Below are 19,677 nucleotides of genomic sequence, written 5' to 3'. Positions count from 1 at the left end.
CATTCAGTCATGCTTCAAGTAGGTGAAAGGAAAAAGGAAGAGATTAAGATCCTATTTGGTTGGGTCTCTTTCAAAACCGCTCCTCCAATTTGAGGGGATGCCCCTCTCTCCTCCCTTCACCTCACTTCACCTCTCTTTTCCTCCATCTTCTCCCTTTCTCTTCTTTTTCCTTTCCTTGAACCAACAGAGCCTAAGGAATTTAGTGATTATTCTCACAATTATTTTTTAAAAAAAAGAGCACAATATATATATATACACACAATAAAATAAAAGGCATGCATCACTTCGGTGGAGCCAATAAAAATAGATGTACAATTTTCTCTATATGTTGAGATGAGCGTGCCTCATTTAGTCATGCTCCACATAGGTGAAAGAAGAAAGGGAGAGATTAAAATCATGTTTGATTGGAAAGGAGAGAAGAAAAAATTTTAAAAAAAATTTCTCTTCCCTCTTGTTTGGTGACGACTAATGTGGAGGGGAGTCCAATTTGAGGAGATGCCCCTCTCTCCTTTCCTTCTCCTCTTCTCCCCTCACCTCCCTTTCCCTCTATCTCCTCCCCTTCCCTTCCTTTCCCTTTTTTTTGAACCAACAGGGCCTAAGGAGTTTAGTGACCCGAACACTCAATATGTTTTAGTTTCCAGTCTAACGTAACAATTGCTGTCGCTTACAGTCATTGTCATTTACGATTCCACCATGCGTGACGGAACACACCGGTCTGTCTATGTATATAATTTATTTCATTGTGAAAGGGTTACGGTTTAAAAGATAGCAATTCCAAAATAATACCAGGTCAAAAAAAAAAATTCCAGAATAATAGAAATAGAACCGAGTCAGGAAAGCTCAGGTAGATGTGAGAAGTTATACTCCCAGACCTTGAGAAAAAGGCCTCGTAGTGAGCTGGGAAACACAAATATCCTCATCGCAATTTGCAAATTCAAATCAACGCAAGTCACTCAAATAACGTTATCACACCCATACGCATCAACAGATTGCTCCCATTACATGACTCCGTCTCATTAAACCCGAAAACAAGAAGGGGGTAAAAAAAAACAAAGAAAAAAAAAAAGATCGAGGACACGGGGGGCGTTGAAGAAGGAACAAGTTAAGAGCGGAGTGACATGTAAACGGAAAATCTGGTATTTATAGAGAAGGGCTAGGGTTAGGGTTTGACTGAAAACAAAGAGAAAGCCCGATAAGTGCTTAAGTGAAGGCCTGGTCCAATGGAACCGGCCTAATTTCAATACCCTCAACAATAAGGCCGGCTTTCAAATGGACGCCTTTGACCTCCTTGAGGCACATCCTGACCTCATTATCTCCTCCTCCTCCGTTGAAGAAGCAGCCCAACTCGATCTCCAGCCACTCGTCTTCTCGCTTACAAGGCCATTTCCCATCTCTCGAGGTTGACGATATTGTTCTCTGGCAGTTTCTTGCCTCCTTCTCCTTCAAAGGCCATCGTACATAAACGCTCCCTCTTGACTTGAAATTACCAACCTCCACCGACACCTCCGATGGCAGCGAGTCTAATCCATACGCGCGATCCGCCACTTTCACTATCAGATACGCTCCGTATATCGTTCTCGGAGATAGCATTCGGGCGTCGATGCTCCCCCTGATTTCCAGCCAGCATATGGTTCTCAGTTCAGCCACTTCTGCAAATCTGCTGCATGCATTTTCCAAATGATAAGCATCGCTCCCTAAGCTTTCTGGTTTTTAAAATTCAGGCATAACTTTGGGACTGAGCTTGGCTCAGATCTGAGAAAGTACAAACCTCGAGGGTTGAAAAGGTTTCCAGGACCAGTAGAGTGGGCTGCTTCCCCACGCAATTGAAAGCTCTCTCGCGCTCAACACGTAGCATATTTTACCGGTTGATTTCTCTATTGAGAACATCTGTTTCACCAACAACTTGTCAATATTCCGTTAATAAGGTCATATTGATACAAATATAAACTCGGCATTTTCTCTTTAAATCGAGATTAATTCGGTTGGCAGAATTGCTTGCTATTTTTATTTGAGGAAGATTGCGTTACCTTGTTACCCTGATCAATTGGAAGTGGTTTACTTAAACTGAGAAACAAGTCTTTCTTCGAGGAATAGATCAAAGGAGCGACCAGCCTGGAGAGAATCTCATGATAGTTGGGTGGTAAGAACTTCTCCCAGATAATATCTGAATTCGCCATCGAGCGCGCCGTGGAAGAAATAACAGAGGATTGGCCTACGTCTCGAGGAGACGTCAACGAAAAAATGTGCGCTAAACAATCATCGGGCAGAATTTCCATGGGATACAATACAGACCGGTCAATTTTTGAGATGGCAAACAGGTGAAAAGTTCTATTTTATACTTGACCTGTGTGCTTGTGGGATCTGATCCTAACATTCCCGTATCCGCTAATATGTCGACATGAGGCATACGCATGAGCACATCTATGAGAACATTTGCAGGTCATTCCTTTTAGGGCTAATGTCGTTCTCACACACTGCTCACAAAGCCTGTGAAACTTCAAATTATGGATAATGATTGATTATTACTGGCGAAGAAGTTATTTTAATTCACTGATCCTAAAATTGTCATGTCTCCAAGGCACTCAGGATTATCCATCGTGAAGGAATTGAATTTTGGCGCTTATTTTAAGCTGCTTTTTATTACTCATTTCTTCCCAAATCATGAGATATTTGCGAAATCTAACATACCACTAAAAGTTATTAAATTTACTTAACAACTTTATTTTTTCAAAACAAATATATAAACTTTAAAAAATATCTTTCTTATGATATTTAAAAAGAGAGACTTGTGAAACTTAAATAAAGAAAGAGAAAGAATAATATTAAAATAAATTTATTTAATAAAACCTTAATAATATTATCAAAGTGTCTTACTCTAAAAAGGTGTCTTATAATTTAAAATGGAGTATAAAAAAAATATGCATGTCTCCCTTTGCACTTGCATTAATGTGTAAGGGCCAAAAAGTATCCCCAAATGTGTTTATTTAATATATCATTTTTAATTTTTATTATAAAGCACTTTCAATCGTTTTACGTATTTTAAAAAAGTTATTTTTTTGATATTATAAAAAAATAAGATGTATTTTTATTTTTACCTTTAAATAATGGTACAATTACATTAAATATTTTTACGTTAATAAAAAAAGATAAAATTAAAAAAGTGATTTAATTATCATAAGTATCCTACATCTTGGACAAAAAATTACTTTTAGAAGACATATTATAAATAGGACCGGAGGGAGTAATTTAATGGCCAACAAAATTGAGTTATTTCCTCCATCCCAATTCATAAGATATGTTTAGATAAAATTATACATACCAATAGTGCATATTAGATACAATTTACAACCTTTCTTTTTAAAAATAAAAATAAAAATTTTTAAAAATACTCTTCATTTGATATTACATTTGTGAAGGAGTATTAAAGAAAGAATATATGTGAAGAGTAATACAAGAAAAATATCATTAATAAATCTTGATTATTGTCAAACTATATTATATTTTGAGACATTAATTTTTTTATAAGTATTTTATAATTTAAGACAGAAAAAATATTATAAAAATTCCACATAAAGTAATATCCCTGGCTCGGTGCATTATTGGTGTATGGGAATCTAATATAAGTATTCAAAATTCTGGGACAACAAGTGAAATTGTTGCCCCCGGAAGTTTAGTTAATAAAAAAATATTACTTCTTGGGTTGTCAGCTTGAGTATTGCAACCAGAAACTTTCAATTTGATCGTTTTCATGTGAACTACTTTATCGAACAGCCACCTTTCAAGAATTTGGACCAATGCTGGCAATGCGTTTATATCCTCTGCCCATCTCTTTGAGATATTACAAACCCTTCGATTTTATATGCATTAGATCTCAAGCCTTCGTTTCTTAATATTCCGGTTACACTCTTCCAACATCAATTATATGTGGTTTCTGGCAGAGCCCAAAATCAGGTGACATTTAATTAAAGTCTAAAATAACAGGAAACAAAGCGTTTGACCCTGACAAATGAAGAGTTATGCCCAATAAATCATCAAGTGAAGTAAAGCTCGGTTTGTTTAAAAGAAAACTCATTGACTAAGTAACTGTTGGATTGTGAAAAAGATGTGGCTAGCAAAATTCAGAATGACTTAATCAGAAATACCATTATTTGGGCGTCGGACCATTGCTCGATGTGCCTCGAATGTTGCAAGTCTGTGCCAAGTAAGAGCGGATATTTCAGCACAAGCATCTAACCTCCTTGTTTTGTGGACACAACGACATTGAAAGAGCATTATAAATAGGGTTAAGTGGAAGAAAAAGAAGTCAATGAACACAAAAACTAAAGCTTCTTCACTCTACCTCTTATATTGCTTTGCGTTTGGGATTTTGGATCTTACTCGCCTCCACTTTTTTGTACGTCTGCAACTGTGTGTACGCTTGTACCATTAACCAAACTGTTCTCCTTCAAACATCCGTTGCATCTACACATCCAAATAACCACGAATAATTTCCATCTCAAAATTCCCCCTAAATTAACAAATCTACATATTGAACTCACGAGTAGCTAAATTCCATCCAATTTTGAATATTCGTTTGCGTAAATTTCAATGAAAAAGCTTATCATGGTTTTTTTTCGACGCTAAATTGTAGATCTAGGCAAATTTCCTTGACATTTTGATTATAAATGTGAAAATATATATTTGACATGCTTATTTAGTTATTTTGATGAGGACAATGCAATTATCAGTAACTAGCAACTACTACTTTCATTCTAAATTATAAGGTATTTAAAAAAAATCACATGTTAATAAATCTTATTAAATATACTAAAATATTATTTTTAAATAAAAATATAAACTTTTAAAAATATTTTTTATTTAATATATCAAAAAGAGAGAAAGGTAGAAATTAAATAGATAGAGAAATAGTAAAATTGAAATAAACTTATTTAATGAAACACCAATCTTATAATTTAAAATGAATGAGTATTTTATTTGTTTATGTAAACTCAAAATTGTGTGCAATACAGCTTTGAATGCAATATATTCATAACATGGTCAAATTCCTATGCTGTTAAAGTGGGGATATTTGCGCGTGTGAAATTGTTGTGCGTCGCGTGCTAGGCATGTGCGAAATGTATGTGCCCGGCTCCCCTCCGTGTGGAAAAGGAAGAAGAAGAAGATAAGATATTCAAGAAAAATGATGATATTTTCTAAAAGTCAACACATAACAATGGAAAAATGACTAATTTAACTAATAGCTTTTGGAATACATGGGGATTAGTCAACTGAGTCCGGTATATTTGAGATGGCGGGGAGCCGACGTGGGAAGTCTTGAAGGCGCATCCTGAACAGGCAGGGCTCAGGGCTGACTTTGAAGAAATATATTCATATTAATTCTTATTTATTTAAAAAATGTATAAAACAAATATATCAAAAGTATAATAATTTTATAAATCGTAGTAATTAAACATAACTATTCTAAATATAATTTAAAAAATAATTTACTAATTTAAAAAATTATACTCTCTCTGTTCAAAAATGTAAAATATTTTTAATTGAATCTAACCCTCTAATAAAGTAATTACTTATTTTTAAATTAATTCTATCTTTTTATATTAATCATTCTTAAATAACCCATCATAAATATAAAGTCATTGTCAATAGGAATATTTTTTTTAAAAAAAGCAATGATTACGTCTCAAAAAATTAAAAATATTTTATATTTTTAAACATTCAACCCTTTATAAAATGTCTTATATTTTTTAACGGAAGAGTAGTTATTCAAATCAAATCTTAAATATCATTATAATAAATTAAAAATTTTAAATCTAATTAATTATATATCACATCACGCTTCCACTAGAATGAAGCTAGGAAATGTTAAAGACATTTCTGACAGGGCTGTTTAAGTAGGCCAAGTTGTCTTGTTGGCCGCGTCGGTGCATGGCTGATTCGGTGCCCCTCATTCTGGTTCCTGCCGCAGTGAGGTGCACGTTTCGTCCCTCGTGTTTCCTTCGGTGGCAAATTGGGGTTCTATGCATAATTCTGCCTCTCGATCTGTTCTTTTTCTTTCATTGGATTCGGGTACATTCATTGATAGTGATGTCCTTGTTCTTACATGACGCCAAGCCTTTTCAACCTAGCGGACTAGAGCCTTTTTTAAAAAAGCTGTCGTCTTTTAAATGGTAGTTGTATGTTAATTTGCATGCGTTTATTAAATTCGCATTTTCTCAAGGATGCATGCAATGCATCAATTTATTAAGGCACAAAGAATATCAGCATCTAATATTAATGTTCATAAGAATCTATCTCGCACTCTTTTCCCGTCTAAATCATCTCGTCAGATTTTTTTTTTGTTTAGTTAATGTTGATAAAACAAGTCATAATTTATTATCCAATCAATTCCACAACAGTTCTCATACAATGACTAAATACAATATTCCTTTATAAAATTCTCAGATAATAAGGCCTGAGCATGACTTATCACACTATTCCATTTTATTAATAATGGTTTTCATATTTGCTTTCTAGTAAATTTATATTATTATTATCGGTGTGGGCTTCTGTTGTTCTTCTGTTACACTCTATTGCTTAAAAAGACATGTAATTATATTTATATAACATTATAACAGTAGCAATTAATGTTTTTATGATGACATCATTACGGTTAGCCGTTGAAGGACAGGATATCAATAATCAATAAATCAATTAAAAAAAATGAAATAAAAGGGGAGCTTTGATTAAGCTAATACCCTCAATAAACTGAGATCATATCAAAATAACTACTCCAATGCCAAACACATGAAAGATGTGGCCTGAGCCTGACTGTCAAACTACCAGACTTATTCTCACGTGACGTCTGGGTTTTGTAGCTGTGGTTCTGATCAAACATGGTTTGGTCTGAGTTCAACGCCTTCCAGGATAAGCCCTGCTTTCAATTGATAGCCCACTTCCATCAGACTCACCTTCACGTCCTGATCTTCTTCCCCACTGTAAAACTCCCCCAACTCAATCTCCATCCAACCATCTTCCCTTCTCGACGGAAATTTCTCATCTTCTTCCGTCTCCGACGACTCCCTCAACATCTCTCTCCGGCTCCCATAAAACAGAGCCTCCATTTTCTGCTTCCTCTCGTCTCTGTCGCACAGATATGCCTTCCCCTTCTTCACCACGTTTCCCACCTCGACTGAAACTTCAGAAGCTGCACGGTCAAGCCCGTACGCTCGACGAGACACCTTCATTATCAGATAAGCTCCGTACCAGGTGCTGGGTGTCAGAATCCCAGTTCTGATTGTGCACTTAATTTCCAACCAGCTCACTGTTCTGAGATGAGCAACCACCGAGAACCTGAAAAATCATTCATTTAATTGTTTCCCCCTCAGACTTAACTATCAACAGTTCAACGGAGAATTTTACAAGAGCGAAACCTTGATTCGGGCATGGGTGTCCAGCTCCATAACAGGGGGTCGTTGCCCCACGTCACAGATAACTCCGTAGCAGACAGGATGTAAGATTTTTCACCAGAAGACTTGTCTAATTGGAAGCTCTGCGAAACGAAATTGGAAATTGGAAAATTAGAAAGGAAAGAGAAACGGATAGGGAATCGAAAGAAGGCGCAGGGGTTTACCTTGGAGCCACCATCAATGAGAATCGGACGGGAAAGAGCGTAAAAGAGGTCTCTTTTGGAAGAGAAGAGGAGAGGGGTGACCGCCCTGGAAAGGATGTTGGGGTAGTCATCGGGCAAGAAGGAGAGCCAGAGGAGATCGGAAAGAGCAGGGGACCGGAGGGAGGAGGAGACCGAGCAAAATCTGGAGGCATCGGCCGGAGAAGTGAAGGAGAGAATGGCGGAGACGCAGTCCTCCGGCAAGGTATCGATGTTGGAAGGAATGGGAGTAGTAGCAGACATGATATGGACGAGGAGCTGAAAAAAACGTCGCGGGGCTTACATATATAGCCAACTCTAATCTCCACTCGCCCATCCTCCTTTTGTCATTCTATTTTTGGCCGTCAGATCATGTGGCCATGGGCGTCACATCATCAGTCATCGTTTCACAATTTCAGTCCAATTGATATCATCACATGAGATCGCAAGGGAAACCAATTCTCGGGCCTGAGGTAAATGATTTTGTTTAACTTGGAATAATGGCGTGAGAATTGAGATGACGACGGGATGTGGTTAGAATGAGGGCGAGAGAGTCGAGCAGATTATTTGAAAATTGAAATACGAGTTAAAAGGCGGCATATCATGTTGTGTACTTCTCTCCGTTGGGCTTATTATTGTCATCATTGATTGCTAATGTCTTTTTTTTTTTCTTTTTGAAAATATGAGATTGAGTCTAGTAGTGGGCTTGATTATTAATCAAGTGGCGAATCAATCTTCAAGTTTCACTTGAAGAATATGCTCAAAATGTAATGGCCTGCTGTACCTTAAATAAGTTATTTTTTATTTTTTTAATATAAAGTATATTTAATTAAATCTTATTTCAATAAAATAATTACTTAACTTTAAACTAATTCTATCTTTTTATATTTATTCTTATTTAATAGAATCTTTTATCTTAAAAAATATAAAGTAATATATTCAATATGAACACTTTATAAAAAATAATAATTACATTTTAAAAGATTAAAAATATTTTATATTTTTTTAATATTCAGTCCTCCAAAAATACTTTATATTTTTTAATAAAAAAATATATGACTATTAAATTGTTGGATTGAGTAAAATTTGAGTTTAGTGGACAGTAACTCTTTCAAAAGTTTTTCTGTTCAGTGGTCATAACCTTTTTTTTTATTATGGCCAATACCTGACAATATATTTCAAATGATAAATTGACCTTTATGTTATAAAAAAAATATTTATCACAATATTGCACTTTTAATAATATTTATCTAAATACTATAAATTAACATTCAATTTGATTAATACTGAGTTTCAAAAATTTTTTTGTTAGAGATGTACTTTAACTTAAAAAAATCAAATATCCGTCACTTCTTCTCTTGTTTAGGTAAAATATAAACAATGCAATTCTTATTTCAACATCATTAACTCAGTTAAAAATTAAATAATAAATTAAAATCTCTAAAAACTCAAATTATATCAAACCCTAAGTTTTCTATCATCAGTGAATTAAAAACTAAAGAGAGTATGTGATTAAAAAAATATTTAAAATATTTATATAGTCTAAAAAAGCTTGAGATCATACTTGGAATATCTTATTATAGAGCCCTATCTTTAAAATTTTGCTCGCCTTTTGTCTCAATTTCTCACCGTGCGCCGTGCTAGAGGAAGACAAAAGGAAAGAAAAAGGAAGTGATGTGTGAGAAGAAAAAATAGGATTGAAAATAATAAGATAAGTTAGTGGGCTTTACGTTATGTATCTATTCTTTGTTTTCTCTTTGTTTTTGTTCAATCTTCTTCCTTCTTTTCTTTTCAATAATTAATACTCTCTCTGATTCTATTTATAAATTATTTTTTATCAATCTTATTAATACTAATGTAATAAAAGTATAAAGAATAAAAGTAAGTAAAGTTTTATATATAACTCTCGAGTAAAAATAAAAAAAACAAATAATATAATATTATTTTTTCTATATTTCTCTCTCTTACCTTTCAAAGGTAATTTGAGAATTTTAATTTGAAGCAAACAATCTCATTAGTTAGTAGCTTATAAAGTGAATTAGATTACACTCATAGAAAGTGACTAATATAGAAGACTAGAAGAGTAATATATAACCCCCCCCCCCCCACACACATTATATAATCTTTGTAGTGCTCCATTAACATCTTAAAAATTAAACTCTACTAGTGTATTTTACTAAACATAATTTCTTTAATATTTATATGATTATAAACTTTTTCATTTACATTCAAGGAGTAAAAATAGAGATGATACAATGACTCAGTCTCATTCATAATATTTCAATTCACATTTTTAAGGATTTACAGTAATTTAGTATCAGTTATGACATAGCCTAAAATGTGATAACAATTTTATTATTTTGACCTATGATGACTTAGTATCACTCGCAGCATTTTGTTTGACAATTTTAGAGATTCACAGTGATTTAATTGGTTAATCCAAGCATCTAATGTTGTATTAGATATTAACATTTTAATTTTAATTGATTCTTTAATTTTTAACGGAGCTAATGATGTTAAAATAAGGATTGCATGGTTTAAATTTTGCTCAAATAATTGATTAGAACTTAATTGAGGAGAGAGAGGATGATATGAATATTTAATTTTTTTAAATTAAATAAAATTGGGCTTGATAAATGTCTGACAAAAAAATTTTGATTGAAGATAGAGAAGATGGGATAAATATTTGATTTTTTTTAAAAAATCAAATAAAAGTTCTGTGCATATTTCTAACAAGAAAAATTTTGAAACTTGGTGTTCATCAAACTAAATTTTAATTTATAGTACCTAGATAAATATTGTTAAAAGTGTAGTTTTGTGATAAATAGTTTTTTTTAATATAAATGGAAAGTCAAATTGCCTCCAAATTCAAAACCAAAAAGAAAACAGAAAAAGAAAAAGAAAAGCGTGTGCAAGGCTGTGTTTGCCAAATAGCACGTGGCCATGGACATGTTGATCTTTACCAAGATTTCAATCCAATTGGCGTGATCACACCTGGTAATGTGCTCGAGTCACGGTTGGGAGAGGGCCTCTCCACTCACTTTATCTCCTTTTTTTTTTTTTTATCCATCATAATCATTCATTAAATTTATGATTAAAATAAAATAAATTATCGCTATTTGAAAATGGAGGAACCCCACTTGGCACCGCCTATGTTTACCAAATGGCAGGCGGCCTCTCCCAGAGTTTCATACATTTTTCCAATTTAAAATTTGGATATTTCAAATTTCTCGTCTCATGTTCGCCGCAGAATTAAAAAAATTATACTGATACTGATGCTTTTACTGGAACTCAAAATCCGAATCAAGATTTCCTTTTTTTTAAAATGCATCGAGTATGATTTGACAAATTATCATATACAATTCCGTTTTGTAAAAAAAAAAAACTATTACTTTTTATTTATTTTTTTATATAAATAAAATTATATATTTCAATAAACATTTATTTTATATTTTTTAAATTATCTCTCATAATTTATATTAATAAAAAATAATTAATGAATGTTTATGTTGATTAACATAAAGCATTTTAGTTCAATTCTTTTATTTTTTTACATAATTATTATAGTTAATTAATTTTTTTAAATTGTGTGATATAATTTTTTTTATCTTATATACAGAAAGAGAGAAAGTAAAAGTTAAAAACAAGGGAAAATATCAATAGCAAGTAATTGGAGCTTTTGCAATTTTAAAAAAGGGATAAGATTGGCTTAATTATAGAAGTATTAACCCTCCATCAATAAGTATCTATTTAAATTTTAACAACAACTCTTTTAAAATTAACAACAATCCATTTAAGTTTTGACAAAAAGCTAATATAATAGACTTAGTTATATAAGTATTAGTCATTTATCAATAAGTATTCATTCACATTTTAACAATAACTATTTCATTATTAACAATAATACATTTAGATTTTAACAAGTAAAATGTGTAAAATTTTAAAACTCTGAATTTATAATTAATCATATTAAATTAATAAATAATATTAATAAAATAATAAGTACCGTTTTAAAATTAATAATGTACTGTTATGTTATAATATAGAAGTACTTTAAAACCTTGAATTGATATATATATATTATCATATATAATTAAATAAGTTTGGTGTCTTGATAGCCATCAATTTTTTTTTTAATGGCCAAAGTTGTGAGATCAAACTTCCTCATTCACCTTTACCAATTCAATAAAAAAGTGTTACCAGCATCGAAACCCACCCCAATGACCGGCGCTGACGACACTGAGATGACTTTTTTAAGTATGTTTTAGAAATAATTTGATCATCATGCATGAAAAAATCAATGTCGGTCAGGGACAGATGAACTGCAATGAAATTTTAAAATTTATTAATTATTGATTGATATAAATATGGTCCAGTTATCCTTGATTGACATTTTTCTTAAAACAAACAAAACATATCGAGTTAACTGGAGGCTGCAACGATGGCCGTGAAACCGAGCTTTGAATTCCCCGCGGAGTGCTTCTGTTCATTTTCTTTTACCAGAGAGCAGCTTCATTCCACTTCTTCCTCTTACAAATGAAATCTTGGCGAATCCCACATCTGTTTCAGCAATATTAATCCGCAAGAAGGAGAGACCATGAGAGATCCCCCTCCCCAATTCCCGTGTCAAAAAGCGTGTGGGTTTATGAATTTGGAATCTTGATTTTTGAGCCTATTTTTCATGGAATTGGTTTTGCACACCAAACTCCGGCAAAGGGTTGCCGCTGTAGTACGCTATCTCGATGGGTACTGATGCCATATCTTCGGTTCTTCCATTTTCCCAATTCCCAATATTAATGTGGTTAGGATGCGCTTGCACTTCCTATCTAGCTTCATTTAGATTATGACCCCGAATTTCTTAAAATGCTTTAGATTCAAAAATAACAATGCCTAAGCAGTGTTTTAAGGAAACTTCAACCTCCGTATATATTTTCTAGCTAAATTGCAGCATCATTTTCGCGTTCACCAAAAACGGAAATGACTAGTATTATGGCACTGGAACAGAGAGCTTTTGATAAACTGATAGCATTTAATAGAGATTATCTTAAAATAATTAGCTAGTTAAATTAGAGAATGACTATGATTGTAGGAATGTACTGTTATTCTTTTCAAGGGACACTAAATAACCTCTATAATAAAAAAAGGACTATTCAGTATTTTTCTATCAATTTTAATCAAACGTAATTTATTTTTATATTTATAAGCCTTATAATGTGTCAATTTCTTTAATTTTTTTGCTTTTGTTTTTAGTTTCGACTTGAGAAGGAGAAGTTCAAAAAATTTTTATTTAATAACATTCATGATAATAATGTCAATAAAATAGACAAAAATAATGGAGGCCACTAGATGTTCCGTTTTTTAAAATTAATAATTTATTTAACATCATTTTATAACATAAGTTATCCAATGCTGTGAAAAATAATTGAGGGCCAAATTTGTACATTTATTTTAAATTAAATTGCAGTCATTTAGAATTTTTTTATCTATTTCTCATAAGATTTACATTTTAACAACTGTAGATCATTGTTGAATCGTGACTTCCACGATAACTACGACGAGTTGCATATACAAAAGCTTGGGTACATTAGTATAAAACTCATCATTAAGGACCCTGAATGACCCACCAATTAGAGCGTATTGCTGGATCATGTGCAGTGACAATCGAACTTTAAGCGATGCTTCCCCGGTGCACAATATGTAACACCCTCAAAAAATACAAACCGATTTTTCGCAAATTATTAAAACCATTATCATGGTAGAAAATTTTCTTACCATGATACATCCAAGACAATATACCACAGGTCTTAAAATATCTCAAAAAAAGAAATTAGAACCATGAGAGACAGACAGGATCCTCATGTCATGATATTCAAATCAGATCATAAATCAAGAGGGACAGATATAATCCTCTTGGTCATATAAATACTTTTAATAAAAAAGATTAGAGTTTACATGCTTCACAAAAAAAGATATGTCCTAAGTTGGCACAAGATACATTGTATAATCTAAAATAAGAGGCAACGTAAAAGATGGTGTCTCATACATCATAGTTACACCTCTGGTGCTTTCTCGGCCGGACTCGCTCCTGTAAAAATGTTAACCACGGGGAATGAGACTTAAAAGTCCCAGTAACCAAAAATTAATATGTAATGATGCATGCGGATGTAACTAATCATGCGATTGCTAAGTGGGCACACAAAACATTTAACCGAACAATACTTTCAAACAAACCGAACAAGTATTTAATTTGCATGACTGCACCTTATATCCTCCTTTCGCCATGCTCGGACGCCAAATCACCCGGCCAAAGGTGAGTTGGACCAAGCGACACGCCACTCATTGGGTCCAATGAGGGCTTACCACGTGGTAATACTTAACCGAACAGAAATTCCCATTAACACCATACATTAAAATACCCTGACAAGTCATGCATCATTCAAATATCCAAACAGGAATATATCCGAACAATAATATCTCATCATGATAAACAAAAATAAATTTTTTAACCCACTTGGCAATAATTTCAAACAAGTATATACAGTATTTATTTTCAATAATTCATAATTTTTCCAAACAACAAAACAACACATAACCATTCACAAACACACTCATCACAACACATTAATAATGGTTACCTTGTGTCTTGAATAACAAGTTCCCCTTCACAACTCCTTTTTCACCACTATCTTTGTCAATATAATCTACATAATTATTTCACAATACTATATATTAATTTTACATTAAAATAAATAACTCTAATTTAAATAGTTAGAAAGTCTTAGATCTATAATCCATATTAACACTAATTTAAGATTTATGCCTCATTTAACTTCTCAAATTCTTTTCTAAAATTCTCGTACCCTAATAAACTATTTTTTTTATCCTCAAATCACTTCTAGTATCACAATTTCATCCTTCTATATTCTAAAAATTCGTCCAAAAATAAATTAAATTTTTAAAATTATCCTGAAGCCTCAAATCACCTTTCTATAACCTCAAAAATACCTATTCATACTTAAATAAATATTTAATAATCATAGGTTTATCCCTACATCTCAGATTCCACATAAATTCAACCATATAGATCTAGATTTTAACTCAAAAATTCTTAAACATGAGTTTCAACCTCAAGAAAATATTCTATAATATTTATTATATCCCTAAGAGTTTTAACCTATATTTTTAATCCATCATATCATCAGATTACTATCCTATAGAAAAAATCCTAATCAAAATATTTACTCTATCCTACAAAATAATCATATCACTAGAAAGCTAATATTATTTAAAAAATAACTATAAAATTAATTTTATAATTAAATAAATTTTTAAATGCTAATCTAAACAGGAAAGTTAGAACATACCTGAAGAAAAAAGAAATAATCCCCCCTTGCGAGAAAACGCCGAGCAACGTGAGAGGAAGAGAGAAAAATAATATAAAATGGGATTGTGAGTCCCAAAATTATATAAAAAAAAAACTATAGGTTTGAATTTAATTATTCAAACCTTTGGGCCCAAAGTTACAATTTTCTTTAAATTGCATCTTAGCCTCTCATGCTTCCTAATGCACACACCCCCTCCTTTTTATACATGAAGGCACCTCTTCTCTTCCCTCATCTAACCAATGTGGGACTTAGAAACAACAACCTTCCACCCCCCTTTTTTTGTTCCTTCTACCTTCTCTCTTTTTTTTTAACACATACATAAAAAAAATTATTTATGTATTATATCTTAACTAAATATTGCTTATGTGGTTTTAAATTTAAATTTTTAAATTCATAATTAAATACCTAACCATAATATTATTTCTAAATAACCTCAAATAATATAAATTCCTATTATTATCATTTTTTTCTCAAAACCTAAATTCCACAATTTCTTTATTATATAAAAATCAAGATGTTACACAATATGTGTAATTTTAAGAAAAAATGTTAGCTTAATTGTACTATGGAGTAAGTTTTTTTTTTTTTTTTTTTTTGAGTAAGCGGGAATTTCATTAACTCAAAGAGAATCTGTACAAAGCCGCCATAAAAGCATGAGAGAAATTAACACATTACACCAAAGTTGTGAGATTGGAAAGGGATCTAATTAAGGAATGATTAACAGTAATTATTTTTTTTTTGAATTAACAGTAATTCTAATATGGGATAGGACAACATCAACCAAAAAATTTTCCTAAGTGAAGCTGAGATGGTATATGGAGTAAGTTATTACCTTTATTTCAAAAGATACTTTTAAATAAGATTTTATATTTTAAAATATAAAATAGTGGGGTGTTAAGTATTCTAATTTTTTTATAAATTTATTGAATTTTTTATTCTTTTAAAATAAGATTTATATTATATATTTTTTAAAATTGTATTCTTAAGTCTTAACCTTTTTACACGGCCAAAAGAGATGCACACGTCCACACATATAACTCGCGTCATTATGTCAATGCTAACCTCACCATAAAAAAAAGTAATATTGCCACTAAAATAACTAGGATTAGAGCAAAGTTATATTACTGTTGATTCTCATTATTTACTCCATTAAAAATATAAAGTATTTTTAACTGAACTCATTTCTTAAGAAGTAAGTATTTATTTTTAAATTAACTCTATATTTTTATATTTATCTTCATTAAATATTCTAATATAAATATAAAATCATTATCAACAGGGATACTTAAAAAAAAGATAATAATTATATTTTAAAAACTTAATTAAAAATAACTTATATTTTTAAATATTTAATTTTTTAAAAATTTATTATATTTTTTAGTGGGAGAGTATTCCTCAACGCAGGGTCATCCAAGCATTCATTTAATTGTCAATACTATTTTATACAGGCATACGCAAACACTACCTTCGAAGTTGCAAATTTGCAATCATGCTAATCTTATAAATAACCAGATGCTTTCACCAAAAAAAAAAAAATAAGAATAACCAGATGCTGCGTGCGTGAGGACCACGAATAAATGAATCCTCCTGTTTCTGGAAACCGGATGCGCAAAGCAAATTGGTGAATTTCTATTTTTCCATGTATATCTGTGGGACAGGATGGGACTTGAAACAGAGCAACGAGTCCCATCTGTCTCAATAGTGTGAGAAGTCATATGAAGATAAGTTCCAGTCACGCGACGCGTTGAAATTTTTGATTCCATGTCAAAATTTTTAAATAGTCTGTGTTGTCATTTATTTATCTACAAATCATTTTTCTAATATTCCTGCACCTAAAATCATTACAATCAAATAATTATAACATTTTATTTTTAATATATAATATAACAAATTCATTTAACATATTCTGTAAATTGGTTTTTCTTTTTAAAGTAACATGGTTGATACTAAATAAGATTTAAATAATTTTAATTTTTAGAAAACTTCTTTTATTAATAATATAATTATTATTGAAATTGTCAATAATATTTTATACAGGCATAAGCAACACTGCATTCTTAAAAAAATGAAATGAACATCAATGTTTAAGAGGAAAAATAACAAAAGGCCTAAAACATTTTCTGAGACCGAAGAATAGATTTTAATAGCCTAACAATACAGTTACACTAGCAGGTTTCAGTGCACATCACATTAATGTAATGAAGTTACGATTGACGATCACCAAGGCACCAATATGTTACGGGAGAATGACAGAAATCTCAAGGAAATTAATTAATTTAAATTAAATTTTAAGAATTTAAAAGTTTGACTCTTAATTTTATAATTTTATTAAGATAAATTTATAATCTATGTTTTAAATTTTAATAAAAAAAATTTATTTATTCTTCAACTATAATAGAATAAAATTTTAATTAATTAATCTTTTTGAAATGTATGGGTCATTCTTCCATATGTTATCGCTCGACCCAGGACAAGAAAATTCAAAATAGGATGAAAGTAAAACCCATGCAAATACTATACAGGATACACCGTTTGGCTTATTCTATCTGTCGTTTGGTCTCGTGGACATTGTCTTGGTCAAGCATGCTTTGGTCTGAGCTGAATGCCTTCCACGACAAGCCCTGCTTTCAGTTGATATCCCACTTCCCTGAGGCTCATCTTCACCTCTTGGTCTTCTTCCCCGCTGTAGAACTCCCCTAACTCAATCTCCGTCCACCCATCTGGTCTTCTCGACGGGTATTTTCGATCTTCCTTCGTCACCGCCGACGACCGCTCCAACATCTCTCTCCGGTTCCCATAAAACAGAGCCTCCGTCTTCTGCTTCCTCTCGTCCTTCTCGCACAGATATGCCTCCCCCTTCTTCACCACGCCTCCCACTTCAACGAACACTTCCGAAGCTGCACTGTCCAACCCGTACGCTCCTTGAAACACCTTCACTATCAGATAAGCTCCGTACCAAGTGTTGGGTGTCAGAATCCCTGTTCTGATTTTGCATTTAATTTCCAACGAGCTCACTGTTCTGAGACGAGCCACCACCGAGAAACTGCAACATCATCTTTTACTCTTTCAGACTTACTAGTTCAACGCTGCAGCTGACGGTGTGTGTATGTGTGTGTGAGAAAAAGAATTTTACGAGCGAGACCTTGATTCAGGCATCGGTATCCAGCTCCATGCCATGGGGTCGTTGCCCCGTGTGAGAGATAACTCCGTGGCAGAAAGGATGTAAGATTTCTTAGCAGAAGACTTGTCTAACTGGAAGCTCTTCAACACAAAATTAAAAATTAATAAAAGAAAGAGAGAAGGAGGGAGTTGAGGGAAGAAGCAGAGGGAGTAACCTTGGAGCCACCATCAATGAGAATCGGATGTGAGAGAGCGTGAAAGAGGTCTCTTTTGGAAGAGAAGAGGAGAGGGGCGAGTGCCCTGGAGACGATGTGGTTGGTCGTCGGGCAAGAAGGAGAGCCAGAGGAGATCGGAGAGAGCAGGGGACCGGAGGAGGAGGGGAGACCCAAGCAAAATCTGGAGGCGTCGACCGGTGAAGTTGAAGGAGAGAAATGGAAGAGACGCAGTCCTCCGGCAAGGTATCGATGTTAGACATGAGAGGCAGCGGTGGTGATATACGTGAAAGAAAGGTAAGGAGGGAACTTAGATTGCAATCTTGACAGGGAAATGGGGAAGGGGGCCTCGATGACCATATTTATAGCAACTCCCCAGGCGGCAGTCTCCCCTGTCCCGCCTCTTTATTTCGTCATTATGTTTTCGGCCTTCACACTAGCTTGAGTCCAATTGCGTCGCCATCATCCTTCCCCAACGCTTTGCGGTGGGTTCATATATAGCAGTAAAATGCATGTTTTTCAGGCTGCATCCTCTATATACTAATATACGTTTATAATGTGAAATAAATTTTTCTTAATAAGTAAAAAAGAGTTTGCACGGTGTACAATACGACATGTAAACCAAAAATTAAAATTTAACACAGGAATCACATTCCTTCAATAAATTTAAATCAATCTGTGCATCGAGTTTAAAGAGTCTCGCACTTTTGTTTCCAGAAATTAATTTAATAATGGTTTGTTTTTTTAAAAAAAATTGTTGCGAAACCATTGCGATTTTAAATTTAGGCGGGTATAATTAAGCATTTGAATTTTACAATTACTTCCAGTGACCTCGGAACTAAGATCTATTCTGGTCCATTGAAAAAGGAGCGAGTGAAATTGTAAGAAATCACAAGGTGCCTTGTGTAACCCCCGAGGTGTCCGTTTATTCTCTCTGTCCGAGCTTCCAAAGATATCCCGATCATAGTGTCTTACTTACTATCAGATACCGACATTGTCCGAAAAGCATGAGAACAGATAATAAAGCCGAACAGAATAATTATTAAATTTTTTTAAAAGAATAAAATAAAATAGTTATTTATAATAAAATACTTTGATATTTAACAAATGTCTTAATATTTAATAAGATAGATGATAAACATAATAACTATTAAAGTTTTTTACAAATAAAATCAAAACAAATATTATCTTTTTACCATATATATATGATTAAAAAATATTTTTTTATAATTTTAAATTATTTTTATACTTTAATCATTTAAAATTTTAATATTTCAAATATCCTCTGCTATTATAGTTTTCATTATCCATACTTAAAAAAGCTAATACTAGATAA

The 19,677-nt window shown here is 32.5% G+C and overlaps 2 protein-coding genes, 1 non-coding gene and 1 pseudogene across 4 annotated transcripts; all 4 read right to left on the bottom strand.

Moving 5' to 3' along the window:
• Positions 1-833: 833 nt before the first annotated feature.
• On the bottom strand, positions 834-930 carry LOC129297077 (small nucleolar RNA snoR69Y). Its single transcript, XR_008590107.1, has one exon. It is a non-coding gene; the product is annotated as a small nucleolar RNA snoR69Y (small nucleolar RNA).
• A 184-nt stretch (positions 931-1,114) lies between these two features.
• Positions 1,115-2,456, bottom strand: LOC129290754 (F-box protein PP2-B15-like). Of its 2 annotated transcripts, none has more exons than XM_054927711.1 (3): positions 2,028-2,456; positions 1,769-1,887; positions 1,115-1,660 (listed from the first exon to the last, which is right to left on the bottom strand). In XM_054927711.1, exons 1-3 carry the CDS (start codon positions 2,274-2,276, stop codon positions 1,201-1,203), a joined length of 828 nt encoding a protein of 275 aa, XP_054783686.1. In that variant the 5' UTR covers positions 2,277-2,456; the 3' UTR covers positions 1,115-1,200. The 2 variants fall into 2 exon arrangements, with proteins under 2 accessions (XP_054783686.1, XP_054783687.1); XM_054927712.1 differs by having other exon boundaries at positions 1,115-1,657.
• A 4,158-nt stretch (positions 2,457-6,614) lies between these two features.
• On the bottom strand, positions 6,615-7,919 carry LOC129292943 (F-box protein PP2-B15-like). Its single transcript, XM_054930671.1, has 3 exons — positions 7,610-7,919; positions 7,410-7,528; positions 6,615-7,329 (listed from the first exon to the last, which is right to left on the bottom strand). Exons 1-3 carry the CDS (start codon positions 7,886-7,888, stop codon positions 6,867-6,869), a joined length of 861 nt encoding a protein of 286 aa, XP_054786646.1. The 5' UTR covers positions 7,889-7,919; the 3' UTR covers positions 6,615-6,866.
• A 9,532-nt stretch (positions 7,920-17,451) lies between these two features.
• Positions 17,452-19,677, bottom strand: part of LOC129302877 (F-box protein PP2-B15-like) — a 2,685-nt pseudogene continuing 459 nt past the window's right edge.

Source organism: Prosopis cineraria, unplaced genomic scaffold (genome assembly GCF_029017545.1).
Source record: "Prosopis cineraria cultivar Desert tree isolate PC_DT_omini unplaced genomic scaffold, ASM2901754v1 PC1, whole genome shotgun sequence".
In the NCBI taxonomy this organism is placed as follows: Eukaryota; Viridiplantae; Streptophyta; class Magnoliopsida; order Fabales; family Fabaceae; genus Prosopis; species Prosopis cineraria.
The sequence above is the reverse complement of the archived record's forward strand: the minus strand, read 5'-3'. Positions and strand labels throughout refer to the sequence as shown.